Source organism: Brachionichthys hirsutus, chromosome 7 (genome assembly GCF_040956055.1).
Source record: "Brachionichthys hirsutus isolate HB-005 chromosome 7, CSIRO-AGI_Bhir_v1, whole genome shotgun sequence".
NCBI lineage: Eukaryota > Metazoa > Chordata > Actinopteri > Lophiiformes > Brachionichthyidae > Brachionichthys > Brachionichthys hirsutus.
In genome coordinates this window covers 2,965,802-2,987,751 of record NC_090903.1, presented here as the reverse complement: position 1 = coordinate 2,987,751, position 21,950 = coordinate 2,965,802, and the positions used below count along the sequence as shown (strand labels likewise).

The 21,950-nt window shown below is 43.9% G+C and overlaps 3 protein-coding genes across 3 annotated transcripts in view; all 3 read left to right on the top strand.

The window, feature by feature from the left end:
• Positions 1-513: 513 nt before the first annotated feature.
• On the top strand, positions 514-7,777 carry LOC137896016 (tubulin--tyrosine ligase-like). The gene is made up of 8 exons (XM_068741547.1): positions 514-682; positions 1,279-1,357; positions 1,482-1,714; positions 1,933-2,068; positions 4,212-4,438; positions 4,495-4,560; positions 5,396-5,515; positions 7,623-7,777. Exons 1-8 carry the CDS (start codon positions 514-516, stop codon positions 7,775-7,777), a joined length of 1,185 nt encoding a protein of 394 aa, XP_068597648.1.
• Positions 7,778-8,428: 651 nt separating this feature from the next.
• On the top strand, positions 8,429-13,749 carry LOC137896015 (zinc finger protein 180-like). The gene is made up of 2 exons (XM_068741546.1): positions 8,429-8,538; positions 12,966-13,749. The coding sequence occupies exons 1-2, from the start codon at positions 8,429-8,431 to the stop codon at positions 13,747-13,749; spliced, it is 894 nt and encodes a 297-aa protein (XP_068597647.1).
• A 342-nt stretch (positions 13,750-14,091) lies between these two features.
• The window catches only part of LOC137896013 (zinc finger protein 135-like), a 31,649-nt gene continuing 23,790 nt past the window's right edge, over positions 14,092-21,950 (top strand). The window contains exon 1 of the mRNA XM_068741544.1: positions 14,092-14,275. Within this exon, the coding sequence (XP_068597645.1) occupies positions 14,092-14,275 (184 nt within the window). The remainder of the gene's footprint in view (positions 14,276-21,950) is intronic.

The following is a 21,950-nucleotide window of genomic DNA, read 5'->3' as shown; positions in this document are numbered from 1 at the left end:
CTGTGAAAACCATCCTGAGAGCGTTCAGCACCTCTTCTGGATCTGCACATATTCTACATCATTCTGGAAAGACCTCAGCAGCTTTATCATTCATGAACTTTACAAGAACTTCTCCTTAAAATGGGAACATGTTGTATTTTGCTTTTTCAGAAGGCAAAGAAAATTATTTTATTTGTTTTTAATTATAAACTTCTGAATTCAATCAATCAAATCTTTATTAGAGACACAATGGTCCAATCAAAGCAGCACACATCATTTAGACAAATAAACACAGTAGTACTATAATACAATCATGTACTAGTGACACCAAATGCCTGCGTGGAACTTGACAGCACTCTGGCTGGGCTGAGTCAGCAGCCTGATAATGATTCCCTGAATCATTCAGACGACATATAAACCTGTAAGACGAGTGTCTCAGCCGAGCAGTTCAAATTCGGATGGTCTGGATATGCTCTGCTTCCCACGTAGCTTGTTAGCTGGAGTGGCTGAACGTCCCATCGAAGTCAACGCAGCATGAGTTCCCCGATATACACCTTCGTGACCCGGGACAACAACAGCACCGTTTATGCAGAAGTTTCCAAACTCCTGCTCTCCACCGGGCAATGGAAGAAGCTGAAAAGAGACAATCCCCGGTTTAACCTGAGGCTCGGTGAGCGGAACAGACTGCCCTACGGACGCCTCGGTAAGCGCTGCTCATCCTCCTGATTGAGTGCTTTAGCATAGCCCATTATTGTTGAGGGAAATGAAATGATTTAATCCATGTGTATTATATTTACTGACTAAACTTTCTCAGTCATTTATTTAAAAGTGCTTTGTTTTACACATTGAACATAAAATGACTTCTAATAGCCCGTCTATTGGCCCGACTTGAATCCAATTGAAAATCTCTGTTGGGATTTGAAGATGGCAGCTGCAGCATGTAAACCAAGGAGCACTAGAAACGTGGGGGCTTTACTCTGAGGAATGGAATGCTGCCAAAAACTGTTTGGCGAAGCTTCGCTTTTGCAACAAGTCTTAGGAGCAATTTGGGCGATCTACCAAGTTCTGTTGTCATGAAAAGGTTGGAGACTTTTGAGCCTGCAGTAAATCCCTAAAAGGTGAGGGCAGGATTTTGAACTGTCAGTTGTTTGAGATATTTAAATTGTACCTGTGTGATTTATTTTTTCTTGTAAACAAATTAACAGTATATTCCTCCAGGAAACCTGACTACAGTGATGTTGAATAAACTTGTTTCCAGCCGGTAACGTGAAGTATTTCGGTAACTTTAATGCTTTACAGGTCACGAGCGGGGACTGGTGCAGCTGGTGAATTACTACAGAGGAGCAGACAAACTCTGCAGAAAGGCGTCGCTGGTCAAGTGAATATTTATTAGTTTTTAAGAGAAAATCTGCACATTTTCTTGTCTGTGCATCATTTACTGATGTCCTTCCACAGATGAATTGTTTAAATGGGTGTTGCATATCTCCTTCCTTTACCATCAGGCTGATCAAAACCAGCCCAGAGCTGTCTGACTCCAGTAACTGGTTCCCAGAATCCTACATCATCTATCCCACTAACCTCAACACCCCTGTTGCCCCAGCAAAGAATGGCATTAACCACCTCAAGAGCAATCCCAAGACAGATGAGCGAGAAGTTTTCTTGTCTTCCTACCACTCTAAGAAAGAAAGTGGGGACGGCGTCATGTGGATTGCAAAGTCTTCTGCTGGAGCTAAAGGTGAAATCTATTACCCATATTGGACTTTAAGTCCACGGTGCAAGTTCTTCTGAGTCGTTCCCTACATTACGTGTAATTGCTGACATGAAGTCATTTTATTTTGAAAAGACAACTTTTTCACGGTGAACCTCCTGTTTTTTTTTGTTTGCAGGATTGAATTGAAAAAAGTTGTCGATGGCAAATTGAGCACACTAATAGATTTGGTGTCACTGTAATAGGTGCAGGAATGTTTATCTCCCATGATGCTGCTCAGCTGGTGGAGCACACTGATAATCAGGGACAGGTTCACGTGATCCAGAAGTACCTGGAGAAGCCCCTGCTGCTGGAGCCGGGACATCGGAAGTTTGACATCAGGCAAGTTTGAAACGTTTTGCTCAACACTTGGAGCGTGTTTAAGTGAGGCTTGTATTATATATGTACAGTAGTCCCTCAGTTTCCGCGGGGGTTACGTTCCAAAAACAACCCGCAACAAGTGAAATCCGCAATGTAGTGATCTTTATTTATTTTAATTATTATACATGTACATAAATGTTTTAAGGCTGTAAAACCCCTCACCACACACTTTATACACGTTTAACAGTCAGGCATTAATCTAAATAGATTGTTTCAGTGTTATAGAATGAAACCAAAGATCAAAACCTGTTTTTAGAATGAAATATTTGTTTGAGAAATAAAAATATATAGTACGTACAGTAAACGTTTTCCTGTTAATAATGTTAAGGCGTGCAGGTCGAGGAAAGAGCCGCTTGGAGTGCAAAAGGACAAATATTCTACTCGTGCTGTCTTTAGCCTCTCATGCTGCTTTATTGGATAGCTTAGCACAGCGGACCGGCAGCGGCTACATGTATAAACAGGAAGAAACGATACCCATAAGGGACGTGACGTTTATGCTCCTACAAAATAAAAGCCTCTTTTTACACAGAGAATAAGAGCGCTATTAAACAATCAATCAATCAATCAAATCTTTATTTGCAGACACAATGGTCCAATTAAAAAGCACACATAACATTTACAACATATACAACGTTTACATAGTAAACACAGTAATCCTATAATAACATCAGGTACCAATGACACCAAATACCTGAGTTAAACTTCACAGCACTGAGGCTTGGCTGAGTCAGTGTCCTGATGATGTCATTCCCTGAGTCATGCAGCCGACATATAAACCTGTATGACAGGTGCCTCAGCTGAGCATTAAGGGCGTTAACCCCGGCACCACAGAACATCTCACTGGCGCTGGACCATCTTGGCTTCCTGAGAAGTATCCGCATGCAGTCATTGTATGCCACCCTCAACTTCTGCATGCTGGCCTGTTTGTACTTGATCCACAAGGGGGCAGTATAGAGTGGCGTACAAAAGGCCCTGAAGAGGGTGACTTTGACCGCTTCAGAGCAAAAACTAAATTTCTTCTTCAGCATGTTGGCCTGCGCATACAGCATCCGCCGCTGTCTATACATGTCATCATCATCTCCCAGCTGGTCATTGATGATGTCATCATCATCTCCCAGCTGGTCATTGATGATGTGGCCCAGATATTTAGTTCTGCTGCAGACAGACAGCACTTGCCCTGACAGATAAAATCTTGGGAAGTCCAAACCCTTATCCTCTCTGGTTCTGCAGACCATGACGGCACTCTTCTTGGCATTATACTTTACATCAAACCTGATACCATAGCCAGTGCATATGTCCAGGAGCTGCTGGAAGCCAGCACTGCTCGGTGACAATATGGCCAGGTCATCAGCATACATAAAGTGATTGATCAAGGTGTCACCAAGCATACAACCAGTATTACAGCTGTTGAGCTGCACAGAGAGATCATGCATGTAGAAATTAAAAAGCACCGGCGAAAGGAGCCCACCCTGGCGGACACCGTTCCCCACAGCAAAAGGAGGTGAGACCACATTACCCCACCTAACCTGCATAGTCTGATTCGCATACCAATATGCCAGGATTCTAAGAAGACAGTTTGGCACACCTCTCTCCCTCAACTTTATGAACAGCTTCCGATGGTTCACCCGGTCAAATGCCTTAGAGGCATCGATGAAACCCACCAATACAGAGGAGTCTTTAGCCTTATACATGTCAATCACTTCTTTCAGACCATAAATACACATGTCAGTACCATGCTTGGTTTTAAACCCAAATTGATTGTCAGTGGTGTTAAGAAAAGGACTTAAGCGAATCAATAAGATTTTTTCTAAGACCTTAGAAATTACACTAGCAAGAGCAATCGGCCGGTAGTTATCCAGGCTCCCCACCTTGCCTGTCTTATCCTTAATCACTGGCACCAGTGTAACATGCAACATGGAGTCAGGCAGCAGCCCATGCGACAATAAGCCTGTAAAACATAACGCAAGCAGGACAGAGACCCTCGGGCTAGCATACTTTAGGTGCTCTGCAGTGATTCTATCTGGACCATCAGCTTTGTTATCTGCCAGTTTATCTATTGCTTCACGCACCTCAGTAGCTGAGACCCCCACCACCTCGCTGTCAGGGACGCTCCCTACCTGAAAGGGGACACTGTCAACACAATTAAAGATAGCAGAGTAGTGCTGCCTCCACAGCTCAGCTATATTATCCGATCCAGTGACTCCCTCAACAGAACACGGCAGGGCCACACTTCCCCGATTCAAGGACTTCACCTCCTTCCAGAACCCAGTTACATTACAGCTGAGAAGCTTCTCAGCCAAAGAGTCAGCCCTCATCAGTCGTTCCTGCCTGGTGATATAACGGATGGCCGATTTATACCTGGCATGAGTCAGTTTTCTATGGTCCAGAACAGGCCCCTGCCTGGGCCTGCCTGCCTGAACCCACTCTCTGTGAGCGTCCCTGGCTGCAGCAAGGTGAGGAGCTACATGTTTGTGCCAGCCTGGTTTGCCTGTTTTACCGTGAGACCTGTAGTTAGCTAAGGTGCTGCCAGCCGTACATAAGCTATCTACTATAGCATCATACATGACACAAAGATTACTGTAGTGGACCCTATCTTCACAGTTTGGATCAGAACATACAACAGCATCACATGGCAAGAATACCTTGTTCAGCAGTGCATCAGTTCTCCCATAGTAATACAAAACATCATCATCAGAGAGCTTCGACCAGTCTACCTTACGTCCAGCCCTGCCCTTGTTCTCTCTGATCAACTCAGGCAGACAAACGCTTAACAAATAAACATGATAGCTTCTAGAAATAACGAATTTAATTTTAATGATCAACCTACGAGGTTGAAAACATGAGAAATGATTAATAGCGACAGTTCCTCCGACCGCGCCCATTCGTCCTTGCGCCGTTTCAAGGCACGTTCAAGTGCAAAAAAAATAATCGGAAATTGCACTAAAAAACTCTGCGAAGCAGCGAAGTCGCGGAAAATGAACCGCATTATATCGAGGGACTACTGTATATATATATATATATATGTAGGGTATATGTAACAAATCTATGTATTTGATGGTGCTTACAGGAAAGAGCCGTCCTCGTCCTTTATGGATTACGGAACCACTTAGATACACGACGCTGTTTGTTGATCACAAATCTCGTCTTGGTGACCTGCAATCATGTTTATCTCACCAGAACAGGAATGAAATGGAATTTAGAAGTCCTGCTTGCTCTGGCAGTGATCTGTGACGTACAGATGCTCAATGCGTTTCCTCGCCTGTGTTTCTCCTTTCTGTTTCTGCACAGGGAGGATGCATGTGTCTCTGGCAGAAGCCTTGGAGGTCCGAGGAGGCCCGCTCCAGGAGGAGGAGGTGTGGGCAGTGCTCAGCCAGAGCGCCGAGAGCCTCCAGGAACTCTTGCACAAAGGTATGGAATGTTGGGAGACGTTTTTAGAATGGATTCGAATGCATGCGGAATACATTTCACATTTCCTCTTCTTGCACATTTTTCGTGTCGTTCCCGTCTTGTTTTTGAACGGCCAGCACTAAATGTGCCGACAGCGCAGGTTTTTAAGTGAGGGAGCGGAAGGTTCAGATCCTATGAAACACAGGTGGCATTTTCTGTTGTGGGTTCTGCTCACTTTAGCTCTCTGACACATGAAATAATGTCACTATAAATATGACCTCCTTTAACAATTGTGCATGCGATGCATCACAGATCTGATTGAATCTGCATCCACACCCACATTTACCGCTGAATCTCAGCATCTCTTCCATGTTCTAAGAACCACCTGTTCACCAAATCTAATCAAAGTCTTGCAGACAAACATCTCCCACATGGGTGATGACAAAGTTGTCCTACTTCTGACTGTTTTGTCCCCTTTATATTAGCGATTCAGTCACACATGGGCTTTGAAATCAGTTGCTGTCAGTGAAATAACATTGAGTCAGTGCAGTCATGTCAGTTTGTTGTGGGGTTTTGCGTCTGATGTGATAATCATGTGTTTCTGTGACTGCTTGTCCTTGAAGCCAGAGAGAGATGAGGCTGCCAAGTTCCTTTGCTCCTCCATGAAATATCAGGTGACTCATAGAGGCTTAATTGTGGAAAGACGGGGAATGGTGTGAGATGAGATGTGTGTTGTCTTCGCTCTCTTTCATTGTCATCCTTCTTTATTTTATGAAACAAGATTTAGTCGTGTGCATTTCTGTCTGAACCAGCTTGACTGGTTTCATTGCAAACAATCTGAACGTGCTGTAAGAAATCTCTTGCATCGGTGCGCCTCAAAATACGCCTTAAAGGTCGCGTTTACCAAAAGACGACTGCGCACGTAAAGGTTTCTGAGATGAAGCCGTGAAGGCTAACATGCAGGCCGGACTCTTCTGGATGAACTCATTTGATGGGATTGTGCTGTGATCTTGATGAAGACATCCTCCTTCATCGGGGAATGTGGAGTTGTGTCGCTGTATTGAGACAATTGCAGCCTCGTGTGCGCAGTTTTTGGCCCTCGCAGTTAGAATTAGAAGAACAGATGTTGGAAGCAGCTGTTACAGTCACTGAGCCGTGTAAAGAATTCACCACTGGGCTGAATTCAGAACAGCATCCGCTTGAATCCAGATTTGATAGATATTCTGCTCAGCTCTGAAAATGAATTCATCCATATTTCATTTTGCTGAAGCAGAACAAACATTTCAGTCTGACATTTTTCCAACTTTGTTTCTCTGTGAAACTGAATGTCAGGACTTTCCTCACACTCTGAGGGATCAACGTACAATTTACTGAGCAAAGAGGCGGCCGCCGTCCGACGCCGAGCCGCCAGCGTCTCCGTCCGGCGTGCAGCTCCTGTGGTTGCGGCTGTTTGTACAGGAATGATTTGTTTGAACAAGCAACGTGTGAATTCCTCCTCATGATATTAAGAATCAAATTAAAGCCAGTGTCTTGACGCCCTTCTGTGGATTCTGCTTACATCATCAGGTTGGCGAGACTACTGCTCATCCGAAGCTGAAGGCCCGTCCGGGACACGCCTGGTCACCTCCAAACGGGGGCGTGACTTTTAAATAGGAAACGTACATTTACTTTGTAAATTCCAGCATTTGCAAGCAGATATTTGGTGCCTGAAATCCAGTTCCTCTGTCCCTCTCTGCTCCTGGAGGATCCGTAAAAGAGAAGAATGTTGTAGCGCTGCTCAAACATTCCTTTGTATGTTATTTTTAAAATGTCCCCCCCCCGGCCACAGCGATGGAAAAAGGGAATTCTGCTTTGCAGCCATTCCTTTTGGCGTCCGTGCTTCAACAATTGTTTTCTTGCGAGCTGAGAAAGCAACATGTGTTTGTTGTTTACTTCAGTCGTCTTCAGTTTCCCGTTAGCAGGAAACATGACAGCGGTGGGACGTGTTCTGCTGCTGCTGCCTTCAGGCTGGAAGCGCTCGGAGAAACGTTCATGCTTGTGTGGAGAGGAAAACACATTATGTGTGTGTGTGTGTGTGTGTGTGTGCGTGAGAAACGATGGCTGACCGTATCTCTGGCTCCTCCTCCAGATCACAGAGCCACGGTCTTCATCATCTCCTCCTGGTCCCTCCTGCTCATGCCCTCTGGAAACATCTCCTTCGCTGACGAGGATGTGACCCAGCAGGACCTGCGAGCCTTCACCGCACCAGAGTTACTTGAAGGGGCCTCCTTTCCCTCCGTCTGACAGAGAGAATTCCCTTTTAAGTCGGCCATCGACAGCCTGAATGATCACAGGCCTGTTGCTCACGCCTGTGATCATGAAGTGCTTCGAGAGGCTGATCGTCAACCACATCAAAGACGCACCCCCCTCACTCTGGACCCCCACCAATTCGCCTACAGAGCAAACCGCTCCACTGATGATGCCATCGCCACAGCGCTTCACACTGCACTGAGTCACCTGGACCACCGGGGGCACTACGTGAGGATGCTTTTTGTGGATTACAGTTCGGCGTTCAACACAATAATACCGGACATTTTAACGGTTAAACTCTCCCACCTTGGACTCTCCACCTCCATCTGCACCTGGATTAAGGACTTCCTGTCTGACCGCACACAGAGGGTCAGACTCGGCTCCCACCTCTCCCCCACCGTCACACTCAACACCGGCTCCCCTCAAGGATGTGTACTGAGTCCGCTCCTGTACTAGCTGTACACCTACGACTGCACGCCAACCCATCCCTCCAACGCCATCATCAAGTTCGCTGATGACACCACTGTGGTCGGGCTCATCTCGGGCGGAGACGAGTCGGCGTACAGAGATGAGGTTGGTAAACTGGTGGCGTGGTGCTCGGTGAATAACCTTTCATTGAACACCACGAAAACTAAGGAACTCATCATGGACTTCCGGAAGCGCAGCCCAGACCCGGCTCCCCTGACCATCATGGGGCCAGACCCGGCTCCGCTGACCCGGCTCCACCGACCATCATGGGGGGCTGCGTGGAGAGGGTCCCCTCATTCAGATTCCTGGGCGTCCACATCACCGACGACCTGTCCTGGTCTGCTAACACCACGGCGGTGGTGAAGAAGGCCCAGCAGCGACTCCACTTCCTGAGGGTGCTCAGGAGGAACAACCTGGAGGAGAAGCTGCTGGTGGCCTTCTACAGAGCCCCCTGGAGAGCATCCTGGCGTACTGCATCACGGTGTGGTACGCCGGGTGCACAGCAGCGGAGAGGAAAACCCTGCAGAGAGTGATCAACACAGCCCAGAAGATCACCGGCTGCTCTCTGCCCCCCCTGGACTGTATCGCCGGCTCTCGCTCCCTCAGCAGAGCTACAAACATTGTCAGAGACTCCTCCCACCCCGGACACACCTTGTTCAACCTGTTGCCCTCCGGACGGCGCTACAGGTTGCACAAGAGCAGAACCAACAGACTCAGAGACAGCTTTTTCCCGAGAGCCATCAGCGCTCTGAACGACAAACGGGACTAAACAGGACAAACACTCACTATGTGCAATATCTAAATGTGCAATAACTAATGTACTCTATTTCTTTATGCAAAGTACTGGACAATCTCACTGCATGCACTGTTGATCACTTTAAATTTGTGTCGTTTTATTCTGCTTCAACCTACTTGCATTTTGTTATTATTGTACTTTATGTTGTACTACGCACCGGACGGAGCAGTGCTCCTAATCTCTTCGCATAGCCACTATGCCAAGACAACAAAGGCTTTCTATTCTATTCTATTCTAAATTAAGTTACATCATGAAGAAAAAACATATATCAATGCCTATATTTTCAGGTTTACATCGATTAAAATACATGTACAATGTACATTAAAATAAATAAATGTCTTCACAATACAGAGAAACACGACAAATATTGTATTTATATAAAATGAAACAGAGTGGGCAAATTCATTCCTTTGGTTTTATTATGCTTTTATTTTGAAAGAAGCATCACACTTCCTTGTAGCTATTGTGTCTGATTTGACCTTCAATTCAACAGCTGGCACGACAAGTGACAAAGAATGTCAGACTGATGAGTCACGTGGATTAATATAAACATCGTGGACAATATTTAAAAGGGAAATAAAGGAGACGTCTCTTCTCTTAAATGCTTTACATATATTTGTTCCTCCACTTTAGAATTTGAAAAGTGTTTGATGACGGTTTTATTTACAATCAATAAGCAAATCAACCAAGCATCTGCAATTTACGTATCTCACTAAATCATGAGTCACTTTCACAATCCTGTACTGCATCTCTGCTGTTTTCTGTCCCCCCAAACACACAAGTGCATCATGTTTCTGTACATTTACTACAGATGAAAGCAGCAGTGAACATTCTAGCACAATGTCCTCGGTATGTCAGAGTGATTTGCTGCCTTGCATGAGTCTGATCCAAAATGTGACTTCACAAATGTGAGCTCTCAGCCAGTTAGCATGTCCTCTGTAGTGGACATTTGTCCATTACAGAGGACATGCTAACTGGCGGGCTGGGTCCCAGGAGGATGTTGCATGACAAGTCAATACAGAACAAACAAAAACACTAAATACAATAAGCTTTCCAGGGGGAGAATCTGCATGACTTCAATGCCAAGTTGAGCAGCTCTAGTCTCACACCGGCAAAAACGAAGGAAGACTTTTTGAAGCTACATGGAGATGGGGAATTGTTATTGCTAAGAAACACTGGAATGTTTAATACCATTTGTTACAACATATCTTTGTGAGCAATCCTTTGAGGATGCTGGACATAAAAATAAAGAAAAGGAACAGACTTTTCTGTGAACATGACATGAGAGCGGCACCAAGGTGAAGCCACGCATCTGAACTCTCAAAGGCAGCAGCAGAATCACTCTGATTGGCCGGTTTGTAGTTTCTAGTGAGTTCATGCACTGTGTTGGTTTTGTTCTTTGAAGAAGGTGATGTTCATGCACGGTTCATTTTGTGCACCATTAAAAAATCATATAGCTATCTCTTGAATGTGAATAAAAACATATATTTATTTCACTAAAGAAGGGTTCGGTGAATGCGCATATGGAACTGGTGGGTTCGGTACCTCCAACAAGGGTAAGAACCGCTGTTATACTACGTTGCTGAACTTACAAAGGGCAGAACAGCTTTGCTGAAAATGTTTGCTCCATTTGCAATTCACACATTTATTTTATGACTGCAAACATTCCAAAGCATTTTGGAATGTCTGACATTATCAGTCAAATTTACCGATTTCTCTGAAATTACCAAAAGGTTATTGTGGTAAATTCCTTATTCTGACGGCGTGTTTTGTACCGGAACTGTCCACTGCTGAATTTAGTGTTTTTACATCAGGCACCTTGGGCAGCTAAGGGGTCCTTGGGGAAAGTAACGTTCCGTTCTTCCGTTCTTCACAACGGGCCAGTTCGTTCTGCGTTGATGCCTGTCTGCGTTTCTGATGAAGGTAGGTCGGAACGATCCGGTAACGATCGATAATTAGTTATTCAATATGCAAATGAAGCGCCGAATTTCGCCGCTAATTTAAGATAACGTTTATTGAAGATTATTTTTGCATAAATGTCTTCCTGAATTGTTTTTAAGAATGTACTTTTTCCTTTGATATGGATGACAAAAATGCTTTTAAATTCTGCTAAAGGGCCTAAACATTGAACGGCTCCCTTTGGGGACACTTTTCTCTCTTTCAATGCTTTAAATAAATTATTCTGAGTGAGCAGGATGGCTGGAGGGTGCTGGTTGGGAGTTCTCCGTGTGATCCTGATGTTCAGAGACTTTAATGCTAGTTAGCTCCGCTAGCATGCTAGTCATTTATTTTCTTTGTGGTTTGAATGTTTGGCGAGTTTCATGCTAATAATTTCCGCTAGCAGAAATAGCTAATCGCTAGACGGGAAGCTAAGGCTCCGCTTATCTTAAAATGCTAATGCTAACGTGCGGTTTATGTTGAGATGCATCACAGCAACACAACGCAGAGGCAGAAAGACTGCCGCCGTAACATTTAGTTCATGTAGTATTTAAGTGTGTGATACATGTTGATGCGCTATGGCAGATTATCTTTAAATTATTAGTATTAATGTTACCGCAATGTACATTCTAACTGACCCTCCAGACCTGCCGTAGTTAGCTGTAAGGTTGACTGCGCATGTCGAATGTTCCATTGATCGGTGATCCCCTCGAGTTCCGCTGTTCCGTTTTGCTCCAGTGGTTTGATATAAAGTGGTTAAACGTGTGCTTCGCCTCGTTATTTGAGTACAACACAAATCAGTTCATGGTTTCTGTTCATTCTGCTCTCATTAGGAGATTTAGTCGACACAAGTTTTTGTGTCATGAACCATTGAGGCAAGATGCAAAAACAATTTCCTACAAATATAAAGTCAACATGTAAATATTAAAGTAAAACGGGGAAACTCTGCATGAACTAATTATCTGGACCATTTACTTCCTATCTCGGCCTTTCAGGAACAAATTCTACTTTTGGGCTCTGAGATTTCTTTGTTATATTTATACAACAGATGATTACTAAAGTAATCATCAATATAATAGGTTTAAAAGACAGTGATGATGTCAGCGGTTTATGTGTTTCATATTTTCCGGTTATATTGCATACATTTATATATATTTCTGTTTTCCCATGACATTTATTTTTGCATTGGTATTCCTGTTCTTGAACTGATATTTGTAGTTTCTAGAGGAATAAAGGGAGGCGATTCTCCATTTCCATTGATTTTAAATTAATGGTACAATCAGCTGTAGCAGAAGATAACAGGAAATCACTTTGTTTCGTCTGCAGGTATTTCAGCTGAACAGGATGCCTTTTTAAAAAGCGACCAACGATTGCCTTTAAAGAAACAAGTTAACAAAACTGAGTGAAGATCGATCATCAGCGAAGACTGCGAGATATCACCTGGAGACCCGGAATGAAATCACACAGAATAAGTATGTATGTTTGTCCTCGCATGTTTGTTTCATCACAGCAGCGTCCAATTCCTTCAATCTGTCCTCCAGATTGTCCACAGCAACATGTCTGTAAGGAGGAGGAGGAGGAGGTTCCTGCTGATCAGCAGCTCTGGAAGGAGGAGATGAACTCCAGTGTGGACAAAGAGGAGCCAGAGCCTCCACGTGTGAAAGAGGAGCAGGAAGAAATCCCCACCAGTCAGGAGAGAGAGCGGCTTGGACTGAAGCAGGAGACTGGAACCTTCATGTTGAGTCCTACTTGTGGAGAAAAAGACCACAGCAAAGATCAGACTCTGTTCCTGAAAGCTGATGAAGATGCAGCATCAGAAGAGTCTGGAGTTCTCATGCCAGTTATTAGCTCTGTGGTAGGAGCAGCAGACATTGACCAGCTGCTGTTCTCTAGCAGCTGTCATGCATCTGGAAGCCATGATAAGAGAAAGGAAACAGGTGAAGAGGATGTTGAATGTGATCCCACACTTCAACCCCACAGCAAAAAGACCAGGAAAGGGAGACCATATGTTTGCACAACATGTAGCAAAGCTTTCACAAGAAATAGAGACTGTATAGAACACATGAGAACCCACACGGGTGAGAAGCCTTATAATTGTAAAACATGTGGGAAACATTTTAGAGAAAGTGGTAAATTGACAGTCCACATGAGAACCCACACAGGTGAGAAGCCTTATAATTGTAAAACATGTGGGAAACATTTTAGAGAAAGTGGTAAATTGACGGTCCACATGAGAACCCACACAGGTGAGAAGCCTTATAATTGTAAAACATGTGGGAAAGATTTCAGACAAAGTGGTGAATTGACACGCCACATGAGAACCCACACAGGTGAGAAGCCTTTTAATTGTAAAACATGTGGGAAAGATTTCAGACAAAGTGGTGAATTGACAGTCCACATGAGAACCCACACAGGTGCGAAGCTTTATAATTGTAAAACATGTGGGAAAGATTTCAGACAAAGTGGTGAATTGACAGTCCACATGAGAACCCACACAGGTGAGAAGCCTTATAATTGTAAAACATGTGGGAAACATTTCAGACAAAGTGGTGAATTGACAGTCCACATGAGAACCCACACAGGTGAGAAGCCTTTTAATTGTAAAACATGTGGGAAAGATTTCAGACAAAGTGGTGACTTGACAGTCCACATGAGAACCCACACAGGTGCGAAGCCTTATAATTGTAAAACATGTGGGAAACATTTTCGACAAAGTGGTCACTTGGCAATCCACATGAGAACCCACACAGGTGAGAAGCCTTAAATTACACCAACAGAAGTCTAACTTCCAGAAGATCTGCCCACACTTGTTTATTACAAATTTCAATTTTTCTTTAATATGGAAGAGGAAAATACTTTGAAATCCTGCTGAAATGTCTAAAAATTGAACAGATCCCTTTTGGGACACTTCTGTCTTTCAATGCTTTTAAAAAAAATATGAGCTTTTTCATTAATTTCCAATTTATTCTGTGTTACTCTGAATCCATTGTGCTGCTTTTATTTGTCCACTAATTTATCTTTTGAGCATGTAAGTTTGTATTTGTTGACAATGTAAATAGTTTGTAATAAACACTGTTGAAAATTCAGTACTCACTTGACAGGAAACATGAGAACCCACACGGGTGAGAAGCCTTATAGTTGTCAAACATGTGGGAAACATTTTACACAAAGTAGTTACTTGGCAGTCCACTTGAGAACCCACACAGGTGAGAAGCCTTATAATTGTAAAACATGTGGGAAACATTTTAGACAAAGTGGTGCATTGACAGTCCACATGAAAACCCACACAGGTAAGAAGCCTTACAGTTGTAAAACATGTGGGAAACATTTTAAACAAAGTGGTAAATTGACAGTCCACATGAAAACCCACACAGGTGAGAAGCCTTAAATTAGACCAACAGAAGTCTAACTTCCAGAAGATCTGCCCACACTTGTTTATTACAAATTTCAATTTTTCTTTAATATGGAAGAGAAAAATACTTTGAAATTCTCCTGAAATGTCTAAAAATTGAACAGATCCCTTTGGGGACACTTCTGTCTTTCAATGCTTTTAAAAAATTTTTTTGTTTTTTCATTAATTTCCAATTTATTCTGTGTTACTCTGAATCCATTGTGCTGCTTTTATTTGTCCACTAGTTTATCTTTTGAGCATGTAAGTTTGTATTTGTTGACAATGTAAATAGTTTGTAATAAACACTGTTGAAAATTCAGTATTACCGACTTCCAATAGAACGGGAACGCATCTGTACTTCTATAACGGACAGCGAGATGACGATGGCGCCTTTTTGGATAGAAATATATACTTGGAGTGAAGGACGTTTAAGCCTGTAAGGATATTGATTGTGTGCTTTTTAATTTACTATGGAAGAACAGAACACTTTACCGGTACATTAGAAACAATTTAATGATAAATGACTGAAAATCGTGGATTGAATGTTTTAGATTTCACTACTCTTAACAATACTTTTAAAATGAACTGGCCCAAACATTTAAAAAAAAAACATCTCCATGTGGAACTTTAATCCCAACAATATTTTTTCTAGGTTTGGTCGTTTGAATTTTATATTAGGCTGCAACTACAATGTAGACAAACTTCAAGGAAAAACTCTCCTTTCATAAACAAGTTTTATTGGCTTGGTCCCGAATATATAAGCACAATTTGCTCCCCATAAATATATGATATGGAATAATTGGGACATACTGTACAAAAATAAATAATTATACTTTTCTAATTGGGTTGAGAAACAGATTCGACTCAATATTCAACTTTTTAATTGGAATGGACAACTTGTGTCATATTCTGATTTTTTAAATCTGAATATACATTTCCAGCCACACCTAAAGAATATTTCAATAGTATTTGATGCTTTACCGGGGTGTAACAATTTTAGTCAGAAGTGTTTATTTTAATGTACTGCCTGTTCCTCTCCTCAATTCTGTAGAAACAGTAGTAGGAAAAATCTGTTTTACTCATTCTAAAAATAGCAATAGGAATATACGCTCTTTATTTCAAAAAGAAGGTATAATCTGTTCCACACGTCGTTTCATACTGGAATTCTTTTGTAAATGATATTTATTGTAAAAAAGTATGGACAATTCCCAATAAGTTTCTGTTACAAATACAGTGAAAGAATTATTTTAAAATTATTTGTAAATATTACCCTGCCAACCACGACATGAAAAGATTCAGAAGAGACATTCGTGTGAATTGTTCTTTCTGTGAAAACCATCCTGAGAGCGTTCAGCACCTCTTCTGGATCTGCACATATTCTACATCATTCTGGAAAGACCTCAGCAGCTTTATCATTCATGAACTTTACAAGAACTTCTCCTTAAAATGGGAACATCTTGTATTTTGCTTTTTCAGAAGGCAAAGAAAATAATTTTATTTGTTTTTAATTATAAACTTCTGAATTCAATCCATCAAATCTTTATTACAGACACAATGGTCCAAACAAAGCAGCACACATCATTTAGACAAATAAACACAGTAGTACTATAATACAATCATGTACTAGTGACACCAAATGCCTGAGTGGAACTTGACAGCACTCTGGCTGGGCTGAGTCAGCAGCCTGATAATGATTCCCTGAATCATTCAGACGACATATAAACCTGTAAGACGAGTGTCTCAGCCGAGCAGTTCAAATTCGGATGGTCTGGATATGATTTGCTCTGCTTCCCACGTAGCTTGTTAGCTGAAGGGGCTAAACGTCCCATCGAAGTCAACGCAGCATGAGTTCCCCGATATACACCTTCGTGACCCGGGACGACAACAGCACCGTTTATGCAGAAGTTTCCAAACTCCTGCTCTCCACCGGGCAGTGGAAGAAGCTGAAAAGAGACAATCCCCGGTTTAACCTGATGCTCGGTGAGCGGAACAGACTGCCCTACGGACGCCTCGGTAAGCGCTGCTCATCCTCCTGATAGGAAAATCTCATGTTGGTGGAGATCAGGGGGGTCAAAGTCATTTTCTCCGAGGGCCACGTCAGCATTATGGTCGCCCTCGAAGGGCCAGTTGTAACCGGAACACAGTGAAAATGTAACTAAATGTAATTTAATTTGATGTAAAATAAATGTAACTACTCCATAGCATGCTGTTAAATAACTATCTATATTTTATTTTAAGTTAACTTTAACTTTAATGCTTTACAGGTCACAAGCCGGGACTGGTGCAGCTGGTGAATTACTACAGAGGAGCAGACAAGCTCTGCAGAAAGGCGTCGCTGGTCAAGTGAATATTTATTAGTTTTTAAGAGAAAATCTGCACATTTTCTTGTCTGTGCATCATTTACTGATGTCCTTCCACAGATGAATTGTTTAAATGGGTGTTGCATATCTCCTTCCTTTACCATCAGGCTGATCAAAACCAGCCCAGAGCTGTCTGACTCCAGTAACTGGTTCCCAGAATCCTACATCATCTATCCCACTAACCTCAACACCCCTGTTGCCCCAGCAAAGAATGGCATTAACCACCTCAAGAGCAATCCCAAGACAGATGAGCGAGAAGTTTTCTTGTCTTCCTACCGCCAGCGTCTCCGTCCGGCGTGCAGCTCCTGTGGTTGCGGCTGTTTGTACAGGAATGATTTGTTTGAACAAGCAACGTGTGAATTCCTCCTCATGATATTAAGAATCAAATTAAAGCCAGTGTCTTGACGCCCTTCTGTGGATTCTGCTTACATCATCAGGTTGGCGAGACTACTGCTCATCCGAAGCTGAAGGCCCGTCCGGGACACGCCTGGTCACCTCCAAACGGGGGCGTGACTTTTAAATAGGAAACATACATTTACTTTGTTAATTCCAGCATTTGCAAGCAGATATTTGGTGCCTGAAATCCAGTTCCTCTGTCCCTCTCTGCTCCTGGAGGATCCGTAAAAGAGAAGAATGTTGTAGCGCTGCTCAAACATTCCTTTGTATGTTATTTTTAAATGTTCCCCCCCCCGGCCACAGCGATGGAAAAAGGGAATTCTGCTTTGCAGCCATTCCTTTTGGCGTCCGTGCTTCAACAGTTGTTTTCTTGCGAGCTGAGAAAGCCACATGTGTTTGTTGTTTACTTCAGTCGTCTTCAGTTTCCCGTTAGCAGGAAACATGACAGCGGTGGGACGTGTTCTGCTGCTGCTGCCTTCAGGCTGGAAGCGCTCGGAGAAACGTTCATGCTTGTGTGGAGAGGAAAACACATTATGTGTGTGTGTGTGTGTGTGTGTGTGCGTGAGAAACGATGGCTGACCGTATCTCTGGCTCCTCCTCCAGATCACAGAGCCACGGTCTTCATCATCTCCTCCTGGTCCCTCCTGCTCATGCCCTCTGGAAACATCTCCTTCGCTGACGAGGATGTGACCCAGCAGGACCTGCGAGCCTTCACCGCACCAGAGTTACTTGAAGGGGCCTCCTTTCCCTCCGTCTGACAGAGAGAATTCCCTTTGAAGTCGGCCATCGACAGCCTGAATGATCACAGGCCTGTTGCTCACGCCTGTGATCATGAAGTGCTTCGAGAGGCTGATCGTCAACCACATCAAAGACGCACCCCCCCACTCTAGACCCCCACCAATTCGCCGACAGAGCAAACCGCTCCACTGATGATGCCATCGCCACAGCGCTTCACACTGCACTGAGTCACCTGGACCACCGGGGGCACTACGTGAGGATGCTTTTATTGGATTACAGTTCGGCGTTCAACACAATAATACCGGACATTTTAACGGTTAAACTCTCCCACCTTGGACTCTCCACCTCCATCTGCACCTGGATTAAGGACTTCCTGTCTGACCGCACACAGAGGGTCAGACTCGGCTCCCACCTCTCCCCCACCGTCACACTCAACACCGGCTCCCCTCAAGGATGTGTACTGAGTCCGCTCCTGTACTCGCTGTACACCTACGACTGCACGCCAACCCATCCCTCCAACGCCATCATCAAGTTCGCTGATGACACCACTGTGGTCGGGCTCATCTCGGGCGGGGACGAGTCGGCGTACAGAGATGAGGTTGGTAAACTGGTGGCGTGGTGCTCGGTGAATAACCTTTCACTGAACGCCACGAAAATGAGGAGGGTCCCGGCACCGGAGGAACCCATCAGGTCCCCCCGCTGCTCTCCTACTGAGTCTCCTCCTAGTCCTCACATCTCCCCCCCTGCCCTTCCCTCTGCCCCTTCCTCAAGCTACTCTTCCTTTAGCTCGCTCCACCTCCTCCTCAAACGCTCCCTCCTCCGTTTCCCTCAAGCGGCCTGCACCTCCTCTGTCCTCCACCAGACGTGCTGGGACAACTGTCCCGGTACCAAAGTGGATCAGAAACATACGGGCCATCCTCAAGGAGAGGAACAGGCAGCGTGGTGTTGGGGGAGGAAGGAGAGCTCCTAAAGTTTAACCTCCTCCAAAGACATAAAATAGATTTTATTTCATTTATTCTGATTTGTGATTTTGCTCCACCATTAAGATCTCCTTCCCCACACACCTCCTGTCTCTCTCCCTGAATCTCCCTGTCTTCCTTTCTTTAGCTTCTCCTCCTCTGCTTCTTTGGTTGGATGGATTTTTGGCTTGATTGATTAACTGGTGGTTTTGATGACTGGTTGTTTGGTTGTGTGGCTGGTTTCTTGGTATTTTTGGTTAGTTAGCTGGCTGGCTGGTTGGTTTGCTGCTTGTTCATTGGATGACTGGGTGGCTTTTTGGTTGGTCTGCTGAAGGCCTGGTTTTCAAGGCTGGTAGTTTGGTTGTGTGGCTGGTTTGTTGGTATTTTTGGTTGGTGACATTTTGGTTGGCTGTTGAGTTGCTTGACTGGTTGTTGGTCATTTGATTAGTTAGTTAGCTGGCTGGCTGGTTGGTTTGCTGCTTGTTCATTGGATGGCTGGGTGGCTTTTTGGTTGGTCTGCTGAAGGCCTGGTATTGATGACTGGTTGTTTGGTTGTGTGGCTGGTTTGTTGGTATTTTTGGTTGGTGACATTTTGGTTGGTCTGCTGAAGGCCTGGTTTTCAAGGCTGGTAGTTTGGTTGTGTGGCTGGTTTGTTGGTATTTTTGGTTGGTGACATTTTGGTTGGCTGTTGAGTTGCTTGACTGGTTGTTGGTCATTTGATTAGTTAGTTAGCTGGCTGGCTGGTTGGTTTGCTGCTTGTTCATTGGATGGCTGGGTGGCTTTTTGGTTGGTCTGCTGAAGGCCTGGTATTGATGACTGGTTGTTTGGTTGTGTGGCTGGTTTGTTGGTATTTTTGGTTGGTGACATTTTGGTTGGTCTGCTGAAGGCCTGGTTTTCAAGGCTGGTAGTTTGGTTGTGTGGCTGGTTTGTTGGTATTTTTGGTTGGTGACATTTTGGTTGGCTGTTGAGTTGCTTGACTGGTTGTTGGTCATTTGGTTAGTTAGCTGGCTGGTTGTTTGGTTTGCTGATTGTTCATTGGGTGGGTGGCTGGATTTTTGGTTGGTAGAATAGAAAGCCTTTATTGTCATGGCATAGTAGCTACACAATGAGATTAGGCGTGCAGCTCCGTCTGGTGTCTAATAACAACATAAAATGCAAATAATAACGGAACATTCAAGTACTTGCAGGATAATTTAAAGTTTAAAGTGAACAGTGCATGCGGAGAGATTGACCAGTATTTAGCATATGTTAATAGCATACATTTGTTATTGCACATAGTGAGTAGGTGTGTGTTTAATCCTGATTGGTGTTCAGAGCGCTGATGGCTCTCGGGAAAAAACTGTCCCTGAGTCTGTTGGTCCTGCTCTTGTGCAACCTGTAGCGCCGTCCGGAGGGCAACAGGTTGAACAAGTTGTGTCCAGGGTGGGAGGAGTCTCTGACAATGTTTGTAGCTCTGCTGAGGTAGCGAGAGCCGGCGATACAGTCCAGGGGGGGCAGAGAGCAGCCGGTGATCTTCTGGGCTGTGTTGATCACTCTCTGCAGAGTTTTCCTCTCCGCTGCTGTGCACCCGGCGTACCACACCGTGATGCAGTACCCAGGATGCTCTCCAGGGGGCTCTGTAGAAGGCCACCAGCAGCTTCTCCTCCAGGTGCATGGTTCCTCCTGAGCACCCTCAGGAAGTGGAGTCGCTGCTGGTGTGCTGAAGGCCTGGTTTTGATGACTGGTTGTATGGTTGGGTGGCTGGTTTGTTGGTATTTTTGGTTGGTGACGTTTTGGTTGGTGTTTGAGTTGTTTGACTGGTTGGTAATTTGGTTAGTTAGCTGGCTGGTGGGTTGGTTGGTTTGCTGCTTGTTCATTGGATGACTGGCTGGTTGTTTGGTTGTGTGGCTGGTTTGTTGGTATTTTTGGTTGGCTGTTGAGTTGTTCGACTGGTTGCTGGTCATTTGGCTAATACACAGGCTAGCTAGTTGGTTAGCAGTGTTTTGGTAGTTTGGTTATCTGTTTCTGGCTGGCTGGTTGTTACTTTGCTTAAATTACTGGTTGATTCGTTGGTTGGCTGCTTGTCATTGGTCATTTGGTTGGTTGTTGGTTGTTTGGTTGGTTGGATAGCTGGTTGGGTTTTGATAAAGCTTATTAATAAGGCTAGGCTAGTTGTTAGCGAGGGGACTTCCCATGTTGCACTGGGCTCCTCTTCCTCTTCCTCTTCCTCTTCCTCTCCACACATGAATGTTTCACTAGTTCTTCTCACTAACACGACTTCTTCCCTGGAGTCTTTGTGGTTTCTCATCCCGCAGGTTCCCATCGGCCGTTCCACTGCTGGATGAAGGTTGACAAGCACCGACTTCTTCAGGTCGGTTGTGATGTTTTAATATCTGGAAAAATGGAATTCAGAATATAAAACAAAATTCTGTGTCAGACTTGGTTTTATGTCTTTCTGATACATTCATGAATACAACACATATATACAACCGAAGGTATTTACTCAACACAAATAGGAATAAAAAACAATTAGCTCGGTGCTAATGTTACGTATGTTTCCATATTTGACTTTATCACTTCATAGAATGATCATAGATATATTATTGCTGTTAATAATGAATAGTGTATCATTAAAAGATGGTATTCTGCTTGTTTATGATAAATAGTGTATCGTTAAAACACTGTGCTAGCTTTTATTTTCAAAAATGTTTGAATATTTTATGCTATTTGTTTATAATATAGAGAGTATCATTAAAAGTACTTGATACTATTTGTTTATTTCCACCATAGAGAGAGAGAAGACCAGTGAAGAAGAAGATGAAGAGAGAGAGCGAGAGAGAGAGAGCAGCCCACTTCCTGCCTATTTCCATCTTGGAAACATCAATCGTCTTCGCCTTCTGTTAACTCTCAAGACCATCCACAACCCCCCCCCCCCCCATATCTGTCCAACCTCCTTAGTGTTCCCTCTCCTTCCCGCACCCTGAGATCCTCTTCCTCCATGCACCTGTCTGCCCCCCCCCCCCCGATGCCAACTGTCAATTTTTATTTTTTTATTTCCTTATCACTTTCTCAATTTATTTTCGTTTAATTTATTTTCGTTTTACTTTGTCTGCTCCTGCTCTGTCTCGCTATCACTTCCCTA